The 18,555-nt window shown below is 46.5% G+C and overlaps 1 protein-coding gene and 1 long non-coding RNA gene across 4 annotated transcripts in view; both read right to left on the bottom strand.

Annotated features, from left to right (window-relative positions):
• Positions 1–18,555, bottom strand: part of LOC307205877 — a 278,382-nt gene that overhangs the window by 207,825 nt on the left and 52,002 nt on the right. The window lies entirely within an intron of this gene.
• The window catches only part of SEMA6C (semaphorin 6C), a 140,730-nt gene that overhangs the window by 60,573 nt on the left and 61,602 nt on the right, over positions 1–18,555 (bottom strand). For all 3 annotated transcript variants that reach the window (XR_013834030.1, XM_079957955.1, XM_079957956.1), the window contains exons 2-3: positions 1,276–1,454; positions 217–331 (exon numbers count right to left, since the gene is read on the bottom strand). Coding sequence is in view for 2 of the 3 variants with exons in the window: in XM_079957955.1 (XP_079814081.1) it covers positions 217–331; positions 1,276–1,375 (215 nt within the window). In the remaining variant the exon portion in view is untranslated. The remainder of the gene's footprint in view (positions 1–216; positions 332–1,275; positions 1,455–18,555) is intronic.

Here is an 18,555-nt window from a genome sequence, read left to right on the forward strand (position 1 = left end):
ATTTTCGTCTTGTGAAGCAAGCCCATAGGGAAATTTGTTTTGCGAAGCGCCTCCAAAACGGAAAACCCTTTCGTCTAGCGGGTTTTCCGTCTTGCGATGCGTTCGTCTTGCGGGTCACCACTGTATGTAATGAATGAAAAATGAATAAAATAAAATTTAAAAAGGAAAAGCAAACACAATGGCTGCCAACACCACCTTCCCTGCCCTGTCACTTACCGCGCGGCAATGAAAAGTGTTTGGTTGAGTCTCAGCATGCTCTGGAAATCCAGGCCTAGCTGGGCTGTGTCATCGTCCCCTGCGAGGCCACGGAAAACAGGATACTGGGATGTTCCTGGTGGGTTGGGAGAGAAAGAATGCCCTATTAGAAAAGAAAAGGCCTCCTTCTACAGGAAAAGTCAGTTCTCCCCTCTGCCCTCCATTCTCTCCAGTCGAGGGAGGATGGGGGAAGCAACACCTGTTGAATACCTGTCTGCCTCTTAGAAAGACTGCTTCTTTCCTTAGGAGACGCACCTTCAAACAGAGCCAATTGTTTTCCCACCCTCCAATCCCTCCGGTCAAGGGAGGGTGGGGGAAGCAACACCTGTTGAATACCTGTCCGCCTCTTAGAAAGACTGCTTCCTTCCTTAGGAGATGCACCTTCAAACAGAGCCAATTGTTTTCCCACCCTCCAATCCCTCCGGTCAAGGGAGGGTGGGGGAAACAACACCTGTTGAATACCTGTCTGCCTCTTAGAAAGACTGCTTCTTTCCTTAGGAGACGCACCTTCAAACAGAGCCAATTGTTTTCCCACCCTCCAATCCCTCCGGTCAAGGGAGGGTGGGGGAAACAACACCTGTTGAATACCTGTCTGCCTCTTAGAAAGACTGCTTCTTTCCTTAGGAGACGCACCTTCAAACAGAGCCAATTGTTTTCCCACCCCCCAATCCCTCCGGTCAAGGGAGGATGGGGGAAGCAACACCTGTTGAATACCTGTCTGTCTCTTAGAAAGACTGCTTGTTTCCTTAGGAGATGCACCTTCAAACAGAGCTGATTGTTTTCCCACCCCCCAATCCCTCCGGTCAAGGGAGGATGGGGGAAGCAACACCTGTTGAATACCTGTCTGTCTCTTAGAAAGACTGCTTCCTTCCTTAGGAGACACACCTTCAAACAGAGCCGATTGTTTTCCCATCCTCCAATCCCTCCGGTCAAGGGAGGATAGGGGAAGCAACACCTGTTGAATGCCTGCCTGCCCTGGTTTCACTGTGCAAATAGTTTGAAAGCGGGCTGCAGACTCACCTGCCCCGCCGACGGTGCTGAGCGGAGTCAAATCCTTAGGGAAGGAAGTCGCAGACGCCAGGAAGAATAAAAGCGCAGTCTGGAGGAAGGCAAGAATCATTCTCAGAACTTTCCCGGAAGGAGAGGAGAAGCGAGGGAGGCGGGTCCTAGGAGCGAAACATGCTTCCCTTTGGCAGGCCCTGGAAGAAAGCAGGAAAGAGGAGGGTTAATAATAATAATAATAATAATAATAATAACAATAAATTTTATTTATACCCCGCCCTCCCCAGCCAAGACCGGGCTCAGGGTGGCTAACACCCGATATAAAAACAAATTGACTGAAATACAACTTAAAAACAAGATTAAAACACTGATGCATATATGGTGGAATTGTTTAAACATCAAACAATTTTGGGAAACAATATATAACGAAATGAAAAAAAATGTTCAGATATTCATTTAGGAAAACACCAGAAGGTTTTCTATTGGGAATAGTACCAGGAAGTCTAAAGGAAGAAGACAAGACATTATATTTATACGCAGCAGTAGCCGCAACGCTATTGATTGCGAAACATTGGAAAAGTGGTATTATACCGACAAAAACAGAGTGGCTTGCCAAATTATTGGAGTATTACAATATATCCAAAACAATGGGGGAAACTGGAAGGATCTCAAAGGAGAAGGTAGACAAGGATTGGAAGGTGTTTAAAGAATATTTGCAAAATCATATTGAAAAACCAGAACTCCTATTAGAATAAACAAGTTCTGTTATAAATACTGAAATACTAAATAAGATGGATAACAATGTGTAACAAAAAAAAAAAAAAAGTAGAAAATTGGTTTAAAAGTGTGTGAAAATTTCAATAAAACTGGATTCACAGCAAAAATAAATAAATAAAAGGAATGCATGTCAGGCAAACATTCATGCAGACATGTGCGTATTTGGAGAGATTTGCGGATATATTTTCACGAGGATTAAAAAAAACACAACTTTCCCAAAGTGATGTATGATTGCTAATAGGTGGAATGAATGAATGAATTTTATTATTTTGGTCACAAACCAGTACCAGCCCACATATAATATCAAGGAAGTCATAAAACATGATAGGGATACATTTGAATTTGCAATTAGGTAGAACAGGGACAATACAGATATAGCAACAGTTAAAAATATATATATATATTAAAACTTGGCTAATAGGAGGAACAGCCCAAACGTCAGAAATTAGGTGGCAACGATTGGATAAAATAACTTCAGACATTGATATATCGGCCCATTCCTTTCCAACTGCAGTCAAGCTGTGGGAAGGCTAGGTAAATGAACTCTGTGCATGCTCAGATGCACCCAACACACTTCAGGTGCTTGCTGGAGCAGAGCTGAAAAACTGAAAACAGCTTTTTGGGGGCAGGGAGGGTGAACCCACAGATTTTTGGGGGCAGCTACGGCTGCAATTGAGCCCCCTCAAATTTTCCTGTGGACCTGGAAAGAAAGGCGGGTGCAGAGTCTGCTAAGAGAGCCTCAATGCTCACAGAATCAAATGCTATAAATATCTAATCCATGGCCCCCCCAATTTGTTTAGTAAATTAACAGTGTGTACAATTTGTCTATTTCTGAATGCGCGGCCACGAATTGGCGTAGGACAGCTGGCGTCCTGGATCGGGTTGCAGTGGAAATCCCCTTCCACAGATGGAAACAAGCTCCACCCCCCCCCCAAATATTTTGGGGAAATGGGGACATAATCCCAGAGCCCTAGAGGTCAGATTGTGTGGGGCAGGCAAGAATCCAGCAAGGATCAATTAAGGCTTGGAGGGTCTTTCTCTTTTAAGTTCCCTCAACTTTCTTATATACACTGTATGTATATAAATAGTTATTTTCTTAAACAAACAAGGCAATTGCAAATCAGCGCCTCCAACACATAAGCAACAGGTGTAAATTGGCATTCCCTATTGCTATTATAAGGACGCAGGTGGCGCTGTGGGTTAAAGCCTCAGCGCCTAGGGCTTGCCGATCGAAAGGTCGGCGGTTCGAATCCCTGCGGCGGGGTGCGCTCCCGCTGCTCGGTCCCAGCGCCTGCCAACCTAGCAGTTCGAAAGCACCTCCGGGTGCAAGTAGATAAATAGGGACCGCTTACCAGCGGGAAGGTAAACGGCGTTTCCGTGTGCGGCTCTGGCTCTGGCTCTGGCTCTGGCCAGAGCAGCGATGTCACGCTGGCCACGTGACCCGGAAGTGTCTCCGGACAGCGCTGGCCCCTGGCCTCTTAAGTGAGATGGGCGCACAACCCCAGAGTCTGTCAAGACTGGCCCGTACGGGCAGGGGTACCTTTACCTTTACCTATTGCTATTATGCTATGCTATGGTTTTCCCAGGAGTGATGTATGGAAGTGAGAGGTGGACCATAAAGAAGGCTGATCGCCGAAGAACGGATGCTTTTGAATTGTGGTGCTGGAGGAGACTCTTGAGAGTCCCATGGACTGCAAGAAGATCAAACCGATCTATTCTGAAGGAAATCAGCCCTGAGTGCTCCCTGGAAGGACAGATCCTGAAGCTGAGGCTCCAAGACTTTGGTCTCCTCATGAGAAGAGAACACTCCCTGGAAAAGACCCTGATGTTGGGAAAGATGGAAGGCACAAAGAGAAGGGGACGACAGAGGATGAGATGGTGGGACAGTGTTCTCAAAGCTACCAGCATGAGTTTGTCCAGCTTTTTGGGGGCAGGGTAGAAATAATAATATTATTACTAAAATTGTTGTTGTTTGAGAATAGGATGTTCCTATTTTCATGGGAGAAACGTTGGAGGGTATGTAATAATAATAATAATAATAATAATAATAATAATAATAGTACAGCCATCGGTTTTTCAGAATATAATTCCTCTCCCAAGCTATCGCTCATCTTTTTTGTAAAGACTACAATGCACAGCCCATCGGCAGAGAAAACAAACAAGCTCTTATTCTCTGCTGCTACCAGTACTAAATAATTGGCAACTGTGGCATGGACGGCGCTCTTATTACATACAGGCCTTGCACTAAATAATTAGCATTTATAGTATTTATGAAGCTCTCGTTACTTGCAGCTCCCAGCTCTATAATAACAAATCAGCACATTTACCGTATTTATGGAGCGCTGTTTCTGTACAGCTCCTAGCACAGAGTAATAATGGGCACATCTAGCATTTAAACTCTTTTTGCTTCCCTCTCCAAGCGCTTAATAATTGGTTAGCTTTTATGAAGCAGTGATTATTACAGCAATTACAGGCTGCTTGATAGCCTGCGCCTCTCCGAGAGGTTTGCAAACCATAAGATAATTATTTTTAAAAAGTCGAAGTGGAAATCAACAAATCAAAGTAACAGAATTGTGTAAAAGCCGCAATAAAACCAGCAGCGATGACTATAAAAATCAAATCACATTTCCTACATGGAGATTTCACTTTCCGGACAAACCTATAATGAAACGAAGGAAAAGCATCAGCTAAGTATTCAGTTCACTGGGTTCGATACCAGCAGAGCGAGAAGCACAGAATTATCTAGGATTTATTACAGCGAAGGCTGAAATTCACAGGATCGGATGAAGTTTCTTACTGGTGCCAAACTGTTAAGACTTCATCCGAAAAGGTTCTACTCAGAGTAGGACTCTTAGACTATCCATTTCAAGCCATCTATTCTCATCTTTTCTTAGCTGCCCAGTTCTAAGCTCCTTGAGGGCAGAGACTTTCCACACCTGATGAACAAATTACCGTATTTTTCTGTGTATAAGTCTAGTCCCCCCCCCTTAAAAAATAAATGTCAAAAATTAGGGGACGTCTTATACATGGATAGTGTATTTAAGATTTTCTTAAACCTGTCCCCAAAAATAGGGAGTTCTCTTATACATGGGGGAGTCTTATAGGCGGAAAAATACTCGCCACACAATACTACATTTTTTAAGATTTGCCTTGAGACAGTCTTTAAACCTCCAGCCCCACTTAACCAGCACCCCCCTCTCTCCCCACATGCCCTGTCTCTCTGGAACCCCAAAGTCACAGAAGAATCGGTCACCGCCAGTCTGGTGACGTGAGAGGAAACTCTTGTGGGAACTGTCTGTCTCCTTTCTCAACGTCTACCTGGCGTAGTTTTGCATCCTTGGGGAGCGCAGTCTCTCTCTGTGTGTGCGTGAGCCAGAGGCCCAGATGTTCCTCCAATTACTGCAGGGAAAAACTTGCACAGAGAGAAAACGGGATGCGTGCCTTGCTGGCAGGATGGGACCATGAGATTCAATCCTGCTTCTCCGCAATATGGGGAGGTATTGTCTGAACTGCAGATGGTGACAGCAGTCACGAAATTAAAAGACGCCTGCTCCTTGGGAGAAAGGCGATGGCAAACCTAGACAACATCTTAAAAAGCAGAGACATCACCTTGCCAACAAAGGTTCGTATAGTTAAAGCCATGGTTTTCCCAGTAGTGATGGATGGAAGTGAGAGCTGGACCATCAAGAAGGCTGATCGCCGAAGAATGGATGCTTTTGAATTCTGGTGTTGGAGGAGACTCTTGAGAGTCCCATGGACTGCAAGAAGATCCAACCTCTCCATTTTGAAGGAAACCAGCCCTGAGTGCTCACTGGAAGGACAGATCCTGAAGCTGAGGCTCCAAGACTTTGGCCACCTCATGAGAAGAGAAGACTCCCTGGAAAAGACCCTGATGTTGGGAAAGATGGATGGCACAAGGAGAAGGGGACGATGACAGAGGATGAGATGGTGGGACAGCGTTCTCGAAGCTACAAACATGAGTCTGATCAAACTGCGGGAGGCAGTGGAAGACAGGAGGGCCTGGCGTGCTCTGGTCCAGGGGGTCACGAAGAGTTGGACACAACTAAACAACTAAACAACAACAACAACAAATTGTCTAAACAGCGCCTAAAATAGCCCCTTTTTAAAAAATAAAAGGGGGTTGATTTCTTTTGTGTGCTGCAAGTTAGACTCCATATACACACAGACACCGTAAAGCACAGTCCTTCTTCTAAGGAATCTGGGAACTGTAGTTTTCCCCTCCCAGAGCTACATTTCCAAGCCCCCTTAACATACTATAGTTCCCAGGAGTCTTTGTGCTTTGAATGGAAGGTGTGTATGCAGCCCTATACTACGTCATAACAGAGTAAAAAGTTGAAACTGTAATAAATGCTGACCAATAATAATAATTTCAAATGATGTATTGCCCTTTATCAAAAGATCTCAAGGCAGTGTACAACATTAGAAACATAGTGTGAAGCATCAATGATAAAAACATTTTAAAAAATAGCGAAAAGCATGCTGACAGCAGGCCTAGTCGTGGTGAAAACTACCTCTTGGAAATAGAGCCTCCTAAGTCAAAAGCAGTCTATCTCCATTTTGAATCCTAACCAAGCCTGAGCATCGTGGCTACTGCCACATGTGGCCAGCAGGACTAAGCCACTTCTGGCGAACCAGAGCAGTGCACAGAAACGCCGTTTACCTTCCCGCCGGAGTGGGACCTATTTATCTACTTGCACTCTGACGTGCTTTCGAACTGCTAGGTTGGCAGGAGCAGGGACTGAGCAACGGGAGCTCACCCCGTGGTGGGGATTCGAACCGCCAACCTTCTGATCGGCAAGTCCTAGGCTCTGTGGTTTGGACCACAGTGCCACCCGCCATCAACACTGTACCCCCACAAATCAGAGAAATAACCAGAAGCCATTTTACACAACTTCAGTCCAGTTCCCGATACAGTGAAGGCTTGATATCAATCGGCAGGGAGTTCCAAAGAGCAGGAACTGCCATAGCTCACTAGTAGAGCATCTGCGTTCCATAGAAAAGGTCCCAGATTCAACCCCCAACGTCACCAGGTAGGGCAGGGGGTGTTCCCTCTGTCTGAACCCCAATAGCTGCTGCCAGTCAGTGCAGGGAATACTGAGCCAATGGGGCAACAGTTCGACTCGGCTGAAGTCTTGTTTCTAACATTAGGAAGCTCTTCTGATGGTCTGAACTGCTCAACAGATCTCCTACAGCCCCACGAATAACCCAGAGATGCATTTTAAATAAAAGGACACATTCTACTCATGTAAAAACAAGCTGATTCCCGGAATGTCCGCGGGCCGGATTTAGGTGATTGGGCCGGATCCGGCCCCCGGGCCTTAGTTTGCCTACCCCTGTTCTAGAGTAAGTATATCGGTATGTAATGAATGAAGCTGTGTAGGGTTAAAGAAACTGAAAAAAAACTGTGCAAAAGGTATAAAGATAGAGGTAATTTACATTAGACACAACAATTCAAAACAGAGGAAGGAAGTCAATATGTACGTGTATTTGTACGTAAAGTATGTTAAGATAGCATGGTTTTCTTTGTAGGTATGTTTTCTGTTCTTTTTGTTTCATTTCCTCCTGCCTTTTTTTGGATTTTATGTTTGTAATTTTTGTTGCAATTTCGCTTTGAAAATAAAATATAAAATATATGGCCTAGAGGTTTGTAAGCAAAAGGCTGGCGGCTGCCTGATTGGTGGGTTTTCTGCGTTGGTGAGGGGGTGGACTAGATGTCCTTGGGGGAGCCCTTTCAGCTCAACGAGTTGAACCCCAGGTGGCTTCAGCATTGCTGCAATAGTTCAAGCCCCACGGCGGTCGCAGATTCATCCCAATTTCACTTTACTGCTGTGTTGTGGTTTGTTTGGTTTTTTTAAAAAAGGAATTTGCCTACCTCGAAAGGTCGTTGTGGAATAAGATCCACAAACGGAACGTGAGGAGAAGGAACACGAAGTGGATTTCCAACGCCCTGGGCAACGGGGCAGCCGGCCCAGATCGAGGGGCAAAGCGCCAGCCTTTATAAATAGCCCGTGGGTGGTGCACGTTTTAGCCATGCATGGCAATGAAAACAGCCGTGTGATATTTATGGAGGCAGAATCGCCTAGCCAGGGAGAGGGAGGAGAGATGGAAAGGGTATGTGGGGAGAAAAACACTGGGTAGCCTTTGGAACGAAGAGGTGAACCAACAGGAGTTTCGCACAAAACTGAGAAACACTGGACTTTAATTTATTTTTAAATGTCAAGTTCATAGTCCTTGTGGCAGAAGAAAACAGGTTGCTTTTATGAACAATAGTTGTAATTATTTATTATTTATTCTTTATACCCCGCTAGAGATGGAAAGGCCGGGGGGGGGGGGACGGAAAAATTGGGGGGGAAACTAGTTTTCCCCCCGTTTCCCCCCCAGAAAAAATGAAAAAAACGAAACGTTTTTGTTAGGACCGGCCCATCTGAACACGTAGAAGCTGCATGCGATTTACTTGCTTTTAACCACTGCTGACTTTAATCACCTTTCGAATACTCTCAAATACCTGCTTTTAACTGTGTTTTATCAATCATTTTAATGTTCTGTTGTACATTAGTGTAAACTGTTTAGAAGCTCTCTTACCATCAAGCGGTTTATAATATATAATAACAAATTCAATTTAAAACACAAACACACAGACACTCCTTTTCCTTTCAAACAGAGTTTGAGCCTTAGTGCAACATACTATTCGGTAACTGGATGTTGGTTCCTTCGGGGCCTGGCATGCAAAAAATTTGCCTTACGCTTTGCCCCGGCTGTCCTCAAGTAGAGATGAGAAGAAGGCCTGGAAAAAAGCCGGAAAAATTGGGGGGGGGGGGAAACAGGTTTCCCCCCGTTTCCCCCCAAAGCTGTATTTTTAGAAGTCCATGAGAAAAATGACGAAGAGGAAGAAGAAATGGAAAATGATAGCAGTAGTTCAGAAAATGAGATAGATAGAATAAACTGCATGTATATGTTGTGTCTTCTGTTTTCTTTTTAAAGCGCTACTCAAAGGGTAGACCTTCTATGGAGCTTAAATATTGAGGTGGACCTTAACTTTATTTGCTGTTGGTGCTAAGGGGCAAATCTGATTATCATTTATCTTGATGATTTCTTGCTTCTTCTTCTTCTGTTGCTTTTGAGGGAAAGGGGGGTGGTTACCTGTTTTATTGCAACAATAATAATAATAATAATAATAATAATAATAATAATAATAATAACAATAATAATAATAATAATAATTTATTTCTACCCTGTCCATCTGGCTGGGCTTCCCCAGCCACTCTAGGCGGCTTCCAACAAAATATTAGAATACAGTAATGCATCAAGCATTAAAAGCTTCGCTAAACAGGGCTGCCTTCAGATGTCTTCTAAAAGTCTGGTAGTAGTTGTTCTCTTTGACATCTGGTGGGAGGGTGTTCCACAGGGCGGGTGCCACTACCAAGAAGGCCCTCTGCCTGGTTCCCTGTAACCATAACCATAACCCTAATCCTAATCCTTTTATATACACTGCGTTTCACGCAATTTGTAAAACTACTCCACAATGAACTTTTTTTCAATTTTTCAAAAATTTCCATTCCCCCCCTGGAAAAAAACAGGGGGGGAAACCCCCCCCCCCATGGCTTAAAAATTTCCAGAAATTTTGCATCTCTAACCCCACGCCTCTGGCTTGGTTTCCCCAGCCACCCTGAGCGGCTCTCAACAGAATATTAAAAACACAACAAAACACCATACATTAAAAACTTCCCTAAACAGGGCTGCCTTCGGATGTCTTCTAAAAGTCAGACAGTTCTTTATTTCCTTGACATCTGACGGGAGGTGTGAACGAAATCATGTGACCTGAAACTGTTTTCATCCCTTTTCGGACATGCACTTTGCACAAAACCGAGAAACCCTCGCCTTTTTGATGCTAAAGAGCCATGTTCCTAGTCCTCATTTCGGAAGGCTGGCGTTAATCCCTTTTACAGAGGGAATAGTTTTGAGGCTGATTTGTTCCCCCCACTTTTTAGACACGCATTTCTTTTAGGGATGCTTTTTGTTGTATGTTTTTTGGAGGAAGCGATTCACGAATGGAACAAACAAATACCGTTTTCGCTCTATAAGACGCACCAGACCACAAGATGCACCTAGTTTTTGGAGGAGGAAAACAAGAAAAAAAATATTCTGAATCTCAGAAGCCAGAACAGCAAGAGGGATCGCTGCACAGTGAAAACAGCAATCCCTCTTGCTGTTCTGGCTTCTGGGATAGCTGCGCAGCCTGCATTTGCTCCATAAGACGCACACACATTTCCCCTTACTTTTTAGGAGGGAAAAAGTGAGTCTTATGGAGCAAAAAATACGGTATTTTCCCCCACCCCCACCCCCAGCAACCAACACCCAACGAACTCAGAGGAGACTCACTAAAAACATCTCCCCGAATACATTCATTCCTCAAACTCTTTCCCTCCCTTCCATATTCCATCACTCCAGGATGCCAGGAACTTGGGCAAACAAACCCCCGCCCTCCCTCCCCATCGCCCCCCTGCACACACTAGCAATCAACCATCTGAAATGAGTTTGCCAATGAACAGAACAGGCAGCCAACCAACCTTATTTTGGCTCCAAGCTCACCCCTCCCTCCCTCCCACCTTGCAAACGCCACACATCCCTTTCTCAGGGAGCCTGAAAATTAATTTCCACCAAGATCTCCTTCCTTGAAGTCTCCTTAATCCTTCGATGAGGCGCTCGCTCGCTGGGGTTGTCTGTGGGTTGTTGCAGAGGGTTGGGGGTTTTTTTTTGGGGGGGAATATTACACACACACGCACACACACACACACACACACACACAAATATATATATACCCGGTATATATATTCTCTCAAGACGCGGACAAGGTGAGAAGACTGTGATGTCGGATTATGTTTACACTTGTTAAACTGAACTTTCCAGCTGGTGTATAATTAGAATCCAAGAAGCGAGACGCCAGAGATAGAATTGGTTTAATAATAATTCTATATCGCATATTTATATATCGTATAGGGAAGGAGGGGAGGATTCTGGGAGAGCACAGATACAGAAGGGATGGTGCACTTCTGGTCGGCAGGCCAAATCCGGCCCCCCGGGTAGCTGAATGCGGCCCCCGGGACCCTCGCAAGGCCACGCCTCTTTTTCACTTCCAAATACAGTGGTACCTTTTGTTCTGAAACTGAATCCGTTCCGGAAGTCTGTTCCAAAACCAAAGCGTTCCAAAAGCAAGGCGCGCTTTCCTGTAGAATGTAATGCAAAATGGATTGATCGGTTCCAGACTTTTAAAAGCAACCCCTAAAACATGAATTTTTCATGAATTTTACTACTGAACGAGACCGTTGATCCGTAAAACGAAAGCTATAGACAATGTACAGTGGTACCTCGGGTTACAGACGCTTCAGGTTACAGACTTTTCAGGTTACAGACTCCGCTAACCCAGAAATAGTACCTTGTGTTAAGAACTTTGCTTCAGGATGAGAACAGAAATCGTGCTCCGGCGGCACGGCGGCAGCAGGAGGCCCCATTAGCTAAAGTGGTGCTTCAGGTTAAGAACAGTTTCAGGTTAAGAACGGACCTCCGGAACGAGTTAAGTTCTTAACCCGGGATACCACTGTACTGCAACAAAACACCACCACCACAAACTGGCTTATAAATTTACTAGAATAATAACTGGAATAGACAATGTACAACTGTACCTTAACATCTTGTACATTTATCCACTTCATGTTTACAGTATCTCCAGGCTTTGTTTTGCAAATGGCACCTTAGAATGTTTGTTGCTTGAATGGTTACAAGTCTATTTCTATTCCACTAGTGGTGTTGCTGTTTTGTTGCATTAGTATTACATTAGTATTACTGTCACCACATTTGATACTTTGTGCATATACCACTGTACTGCAGTCACACAATCGATCCATCAGTAGCTGAACTGGGTTCCACACAGCCACAAAAAAACAAAAACAAAAAGAGCCGCAAAAACGCAAAATAAATAGCAAAAACAGACAGACCTCAGTGTAACACACACAAAATGGAAGTGTGGCACAAAGCCACAAAAAGAAAAACCCAAAATACTGTATTTTTCGCCCCGTAGGGCACACCAGCCCATAGGGCGCACCTACTTTTTTTTGGGGGGGGGGGGGGCCAGCCCGACCCCAGCCCCCAGAACAGGCTGCCATCCGCAAGCCTAGGGAGCCCGGCGGGAAGTCGCGCCGGTCTCCCCAGGCTTGTGGATATCTGCCCGAAGTCGCGCAGCTCTCCCACGGCTTGTAGAGAGCTGCGCGAAGCCCGAACCCTGCAGGCAGCTTTCCGCAAGCCGTGGGAGAGCTGCGCGACTTCGCGCTGGGCTCCCACGGCTTGCGGATAGCTTCCTGAAGCCTGGAGAGCAAGAGGGGTCGGTGCGCACCGACCCCTCTCGCTCTCCAGGCTTCAGAGAAAGCCTGCATTCGCCCCATAGGACACACACACATTTCCCCTTCATTTTTGGAGGGGGAAAAGTGCGTCCTATAGTGCGAAAAATACGGTAAATAACAACACTCAAAACGGAGCACGTTCGGCTTCCAAAATATGTTCGCAAACCGGAACACTTACTTCTGGGTTTGCAATGTTTGGGCTCCAAGTTGTTTTGAGTACCAAGGCTTTTGAGAACCAAGGTACTGCTGTATCAGAAACATTAAGCTGACGCAAGCGGGCATCACCAGCAAACCTTCTCCTCTCTCTCTCTCTTCTAATTCTTCAATTAGCACAGGGGTGAAAAACTTGCACTGTGGCTCTAACTATCAGCTTGTGGGCGGCATTCGCATCCCTCTCTTCAAGGTGACTAAGCGTTGGCATTTCATGCCACACCAGATCAATTATATTATTATACTGAACAGGTGCGACCGACGCCTCCAACCGCGGTGGCCAGATTTGGCACGCGGGCATCTTCCCTCCCCCCCCGGCTCGTCAAGACCTCACTGATTTGGGCAGGCAGGAGTAGCAAGACGAATGGGATTCAGGATGCAGCCTGGACTTGGCTGACGCCACAATCCCAAAGTGAATCGGGGCGGGGGATTTGAATCGCCTGGGCCAGGTGGAGACATCCTGGAGCGGTAGAGAAGTCACTGGAAAAGCAGACCCCAGCAGGGCCGAATCCTGCACCCACCAGCTGCGGAGTGCAGGATTAAATCCTGCGGGTTGCAGGAAGCTCCTTTGCAAGTGCCTTCTGGGGAAACAGTGTCTCCTTCTACCCCCCTCCACTAGCCCCACTCCTGACTGTGTATTAAATTTGGGTTTAAATCCTGAATTAAACATTAGCCCCCACCCCCTAATTGATTTGGGGGCTCGATCTGGGTCAGACGTTCCCCTGGAATTGGGGGAACCTAAGGTCCCCAGTCGGATAGAAATTATAGCCCTGATCGCGATGATGATGATTATCAATTTGTGATTGTTGTTGTTTAGCCATTTAGTCGTGTCCGCCTCTTCGTGACCCCCTAGACCAGAGCACGCCAGGCCCTCCTGTCTTCCACTGCCTCCCGCAGTTTGGTCAGACTCGTGTTTGTAGCTTCGAGAACGCTGTCCCACCATCTCGTCCTCTGTCATCCCCTTCTCCTTGTGCCCTCCATCTTTCCCAACATCAGGGTCTTTTCCAGGGAGTCTTCTCTTCTCATGAGGTGGCCGCAGTATTGGAGCCTCAGCTTCAGGATCTGTCCTTCCAGTGAGCACTCAGGGCTGATTTCCTTCAGAATGGAGAGGTTGGATCTTCTTGCAGTCCATGGGACTCTCAAGAGTCTCCTCCAGCACCAGAATTCAAAAGCATCCATTCTTCAGCGATCAGCCTTCTTTATGGTCCAGCTCTCACTTCCATACATCACTACTGGGAAAACCATAGCTTTATTACAAAAATCAATTTGTAATAAAGAATAATAATTTATTATTTGTCAACTTGCGTTCCCTAGGAAGAGGGGGTGGCTGTTTAACCACTCTGGGAATTGCATGCCCTCCAACATTTCTCTGATGAAAATTAGGGGGTCCTATTCAATGATAATGATGATAATAATAATAATAATAATAATAACAACCCATCCATCTGACTGGGTTGCCCCAGCCCCTCTGGGCGGCATCCAACATATATAAAAACATAAGAAAACATTTAAAAGTTTCCCTATACAAGGCTGCCTTGAGATGTCCTCAGATCAATAATTTGATGGTGACCTTCCACCTTCGTCAGCAGAGAAAAGGGAGACACTGTGTGGGCAAAACACACACACAACTTGTGAGAACGAGTGATGACCACATTCACTCCTCACTGCATCCCCCTGTGGCCCCTGGGTGGGCGAATGCGGCCCTCGCTATCCTCCCCACAATACACAGCGACCACTTCCTGTGGGAGGAATTTATTATTTCGCCCCCTCCCTCCCGCCAAGCCTTCCATTAATTAAAACTTGTTCCTCGCTGCGAAAAAGAAGAGAGAAAAGGAGGGGAGGGGGAGATGGAGAGATAATCGCAATGGAACAGATGGAAAGCAAGATGGTTCTGGAAGAGACACCCCTCTAGCTTTCCACGGGGCGACAAAACACGGCCCAGCACTAACGCCTGAGTGGCGCGTGAGGTTTGAAGGACAAAATGCGAATTCGCAAGGGTCGGGGATCTCATCGCCGCGGCAACTGCCTCTGCCTCTCCTTCTGACCAGATTGGTGCGGTGGATTTATTTTGCTAAGTGTGGTATAATGGTTAGGGTGTCGGACCAGGATCTGAGGGACCAGGGTTCGAATCCCCACCAGGACACTGGGTGTGACCGTGGGCCAGTCCCCGCCTCTCTCCAGCCTAAACCTACCTCACAGGGGTTGTTGGTGAGGATCTGTGTGTCCGATGAGGAGCCGGGTTCTAATTCTACCTCAGCCATGGAGAGCACTGGGCGTGATTTTGGGCCGTCGCTGCCCCACAGCCTAAACCAACCTCACAGGGTCGTTGTGGAGAATTCAGCGAGGAGTGGGGAGAAAAAATATTCTGCATCATCTCCATCTCCTTGGAGAAATAGATGGGATTGCAACGTGGGGGAAACAATCCCCGCATTTCCCATTGGGGAAGATAAACTGTTTGCATTGCCATGTGTTCTGGAGACTTCTGCAGCTGAATTTTATTTTTTTGGGAGGGGAAACAAGAACCAGAAAGGGGAGGGGGAGAAGAAAACATACCACCACCACAACAACAACAAACAGTGCAAAAAGGATAGACCTGTGTTATCGAGTGTGATACTGCTAACACGACAGTGCTTGGGAAAACCATCTGTCAGCATCAAATGCTTCAGCGCTATAAATACAACCACAATCCAGGCGCTCGGCTCTGCGTTTTATCCCAGGATCTCGGCCTACGATAGGAGGATCCACACCCCCAACGTGATCACAGATGTGTCTGTGGCAAGGAAGGGAGAGAGTCTGGAGAGTTCTGGTGCAGAACCCAAAACCCCAGCCCTACAAGAGTTACAAGTTTCTAGAAACACACACACACATACCCCTCTGTCCAAGCAAGCCAGAGGTATTGTGCTGAGCCCGGGGGTTAACCCAAGCAACACAGTCCAGATCCGGTCCAACAGTGCCAAGGCAGGAAACCAGGCAAGGTCCGGCACAGGATCATAGGCAGGTTCCAGCAAGCAGGAATGTTGCTCCCGCAACCTGGGACGGGGTCCAGCAGCCTTTTATCTCTGTGGGGTAACAGCCGGTCCTGATCCCCTGGCGACTCACCTCCCTGTCTCGCCCGAAGGCGAGCACTCCTCCTGCGAGTACTCAGGTCTCTCCTTCTCTCAGACCTCAGTTTCTGCAGCTCGGGAGATGTTGGTGGGTTACTAGACCCAGAGGCCGCCTCAGCCTCCCCTGACCCAACCGGTAGTGGAGCAGCTGTAAGTGATGGCCCAGCTGGAGGCAACGAGGGAATCCCCGCATCTGGAGCCAGTGCAGGCTCAGGCCCCGGACTCAGCCCAGCTGGTGCTTGTTGCAGGGGAACCTGTGCAGACTGGGGCTCTTCAGAATCAGGCCCCAGACTGGGTTCAGACGCCGCCTGAGGCAAAGGGTCCGGTGCAGACTGAGACACCTCCAGTTCTGAGTCCGAGCCCAAGTCCCAGGTTTTCAAAGGTATCATCATGGCTCAAGGAAACATTCCCGACTGGGCAGAACCACTCAGAGGGGGCGTGGCTTGGGCAAAGTCCCGAGGGCCAGATGGAGACATTTTGAGGGCCGCCTTTGGTCAATCTCCATAAATGGACACAGTCATTCCGAAGGAAAAGGAGTGGAACGGGGCAATTGGGCTCGTAAACGGTAAAAGCTGCTTTACGAAGCAATGAGCTCTATGTACCCTCTTCTCTGGACACCCCCCCCCCCCCGCTATAAGATTTTTCAGTCGTCTCATGGCCCCTCCTGTTTCCCTCCCCTCAATTTAAATAATCTGACCCCCCCAGCCGTATTGTTCCAAAGGATGTTCTTGATCCAGCACACGCATCGTTAGCAGAGTTAATTACCGTCGCGCAGCCAGCAGCGTCTCAGCCATGCAAAGGCGGTCGCTTTTAATTACAGAGCAAGGGGCTGCAGGGAAGAGGAGATGAAATTGGAAGGCCGGGCGCTGGAACGGGCCACTTGGACGCTTCCAGCACAAATTGGTTGGGGGCCAGCGGAGCCGAAAGCAGCAAACAGCCCCGTTTGGAAGCAAAAGAGTTCTCAAAGTTGGGAAGATGTTGCAGTTTTATATATATACAAGACCTGCTGGCCAGCAAGAGGAATGCAAAAAAAAAAAAAAAAAAAAAAAAAAAAGGTGTGATTGCGGGTTCACGAAGTTTCCCACGAAATGGCATTTGCAAAGGTTGCAATTGCGGGCTCTTGGCAATTTTTGCGCAATGGCAATTCTTTCCTAGACAGAGGGGTGTAGTCAGGGTCTTAGAAAGACATAGGTGCAAAATTTGGTGGGATAATTTATAAGAACAGGTGTTCCTGGGGACTTGAAGAAGCTGGGTGATTTCTCCCTAGGGTGGCCCGCCAACCTGTATAATACAGGATCATATTTCAGTGTAAAATGCTATATCCTGCTTTGATTCAAATTGAGGAACACTCCCGGATTTACAGAAACCATTCCGGTTTCTGATTTGATCCCAGAATGCCCTGCTTTTCCTTAAGACATCCCTATTTTCATCGGAGAAATGTTGGGGTGTGTGGAATTATCCTACCCCTGAGCCAGGGAGATAAGAAGACATCTGAAGACAGTCCTATATAGGGAAGTTTTTATAATGTTTAATGTTTCATTATGTTTTAATATACGTTGGAAGCTGCCTAGAGTGGCTGGGCAACCCAATCAGATGGGTGGGGCCTAAATAGTAAAATATAACAACAACAACAATCAGTGCTTTTTTCTAAAAAAATGTTTAGGGGTACTGTAGACGCTTGGGTTGCGGACGTGATCTGTGCGGGAGGCATGTTCGCAACCCGCAGCGTTCACAACCCACAGCGCCGTGTCTGCGCACGCACGGGTTGACATTTGGTGCTTCTGCGCATGCGCAAAGCGCAATTTAGTGCTTCTGCACATGCGTGAGTGCCGAAACCCGGAAGTAATCTGTTCCAGTACTTCTGGGTTCGGCGCGGTGCGCAACCCGAAAACACACGACCCGAAGCGTCTATAACCTGAGATAGGACTGTACTCTCATTTTGACTCAAGAAAATCACCATTTTATAATTCAAATTGGGAAAAATAAATACAGTAAATGGACAAAAGTATGAAGATTCACAAAATGTTTAGGTATGCGTACCTCTGCATCCCCCCAGAAAAAAGGACGAATAAATAATAATAATAATAATAATAATAATAATAATAATAATAATAATAGACTAGGACATCCCTGTATTTCTCTGTTTTCATCAGAGAATGTTGGAGGGTATGTCAATACAAGACACAGTTTCTCCTGTTTTCCCCCTTTCCCACCCCCACCCCACGTTAGGGGTCCTGACCCAATGCATATGTGTGAAAGGGTATGTGAAAGGCCATGGATTGCAGTTCTGAGTAGCCAAGCACAGACAGATTGACAGATTCATGTGTATGTCTGTGTGCATGTGAAAATCCAGAGATCCAGCTGTTAGACTGCAATAGATTGCAATAGATTGGACCCCGCTCCTACACCGTGAGTAAATCTTGCAACTCCAGCGTCCTTGAGGAATTTTAATCTACCACACACGCAGTGGCTGGGATTGATAACAACAACAACAATAGTAGCAATAAAAATAATTTATCATTTATACCCCGCCCATCTGGCTGGGCCTCCCCAGCCACTCTGGGCAGCTTCCAACAGAACACTAAAATACAATAACCTATTAAACATTAAAAGCTTCCCTAAAGAATCCCCACCCTAAACAGGGCTGCCTTCAGATGTCTTCTAAAAGTCTGGTAGTTGTTCTTCTCTTTGACACCTGCTGGGAGGGCGTTCCACAGGGCAGGCGCCACCACCGAGAAGGCCCTCTGCCTGGTTCCCTGTAACTTGGCTTCTCGCAGTGAGAGAGCCGCCAG

The sequence above is a fragment of the Podarcis cretensis genome (genome assembly GCF_951804945.1).
Source record: "Podarcis cretensis genome assembly, chromosome: 16".
Taxonomy (NCBI): Eukaryota; Metazoa; Chordata; class Lepidosauria; order Squamata; family Lacertidae; genus Podarcis; species Podarcis cretensis.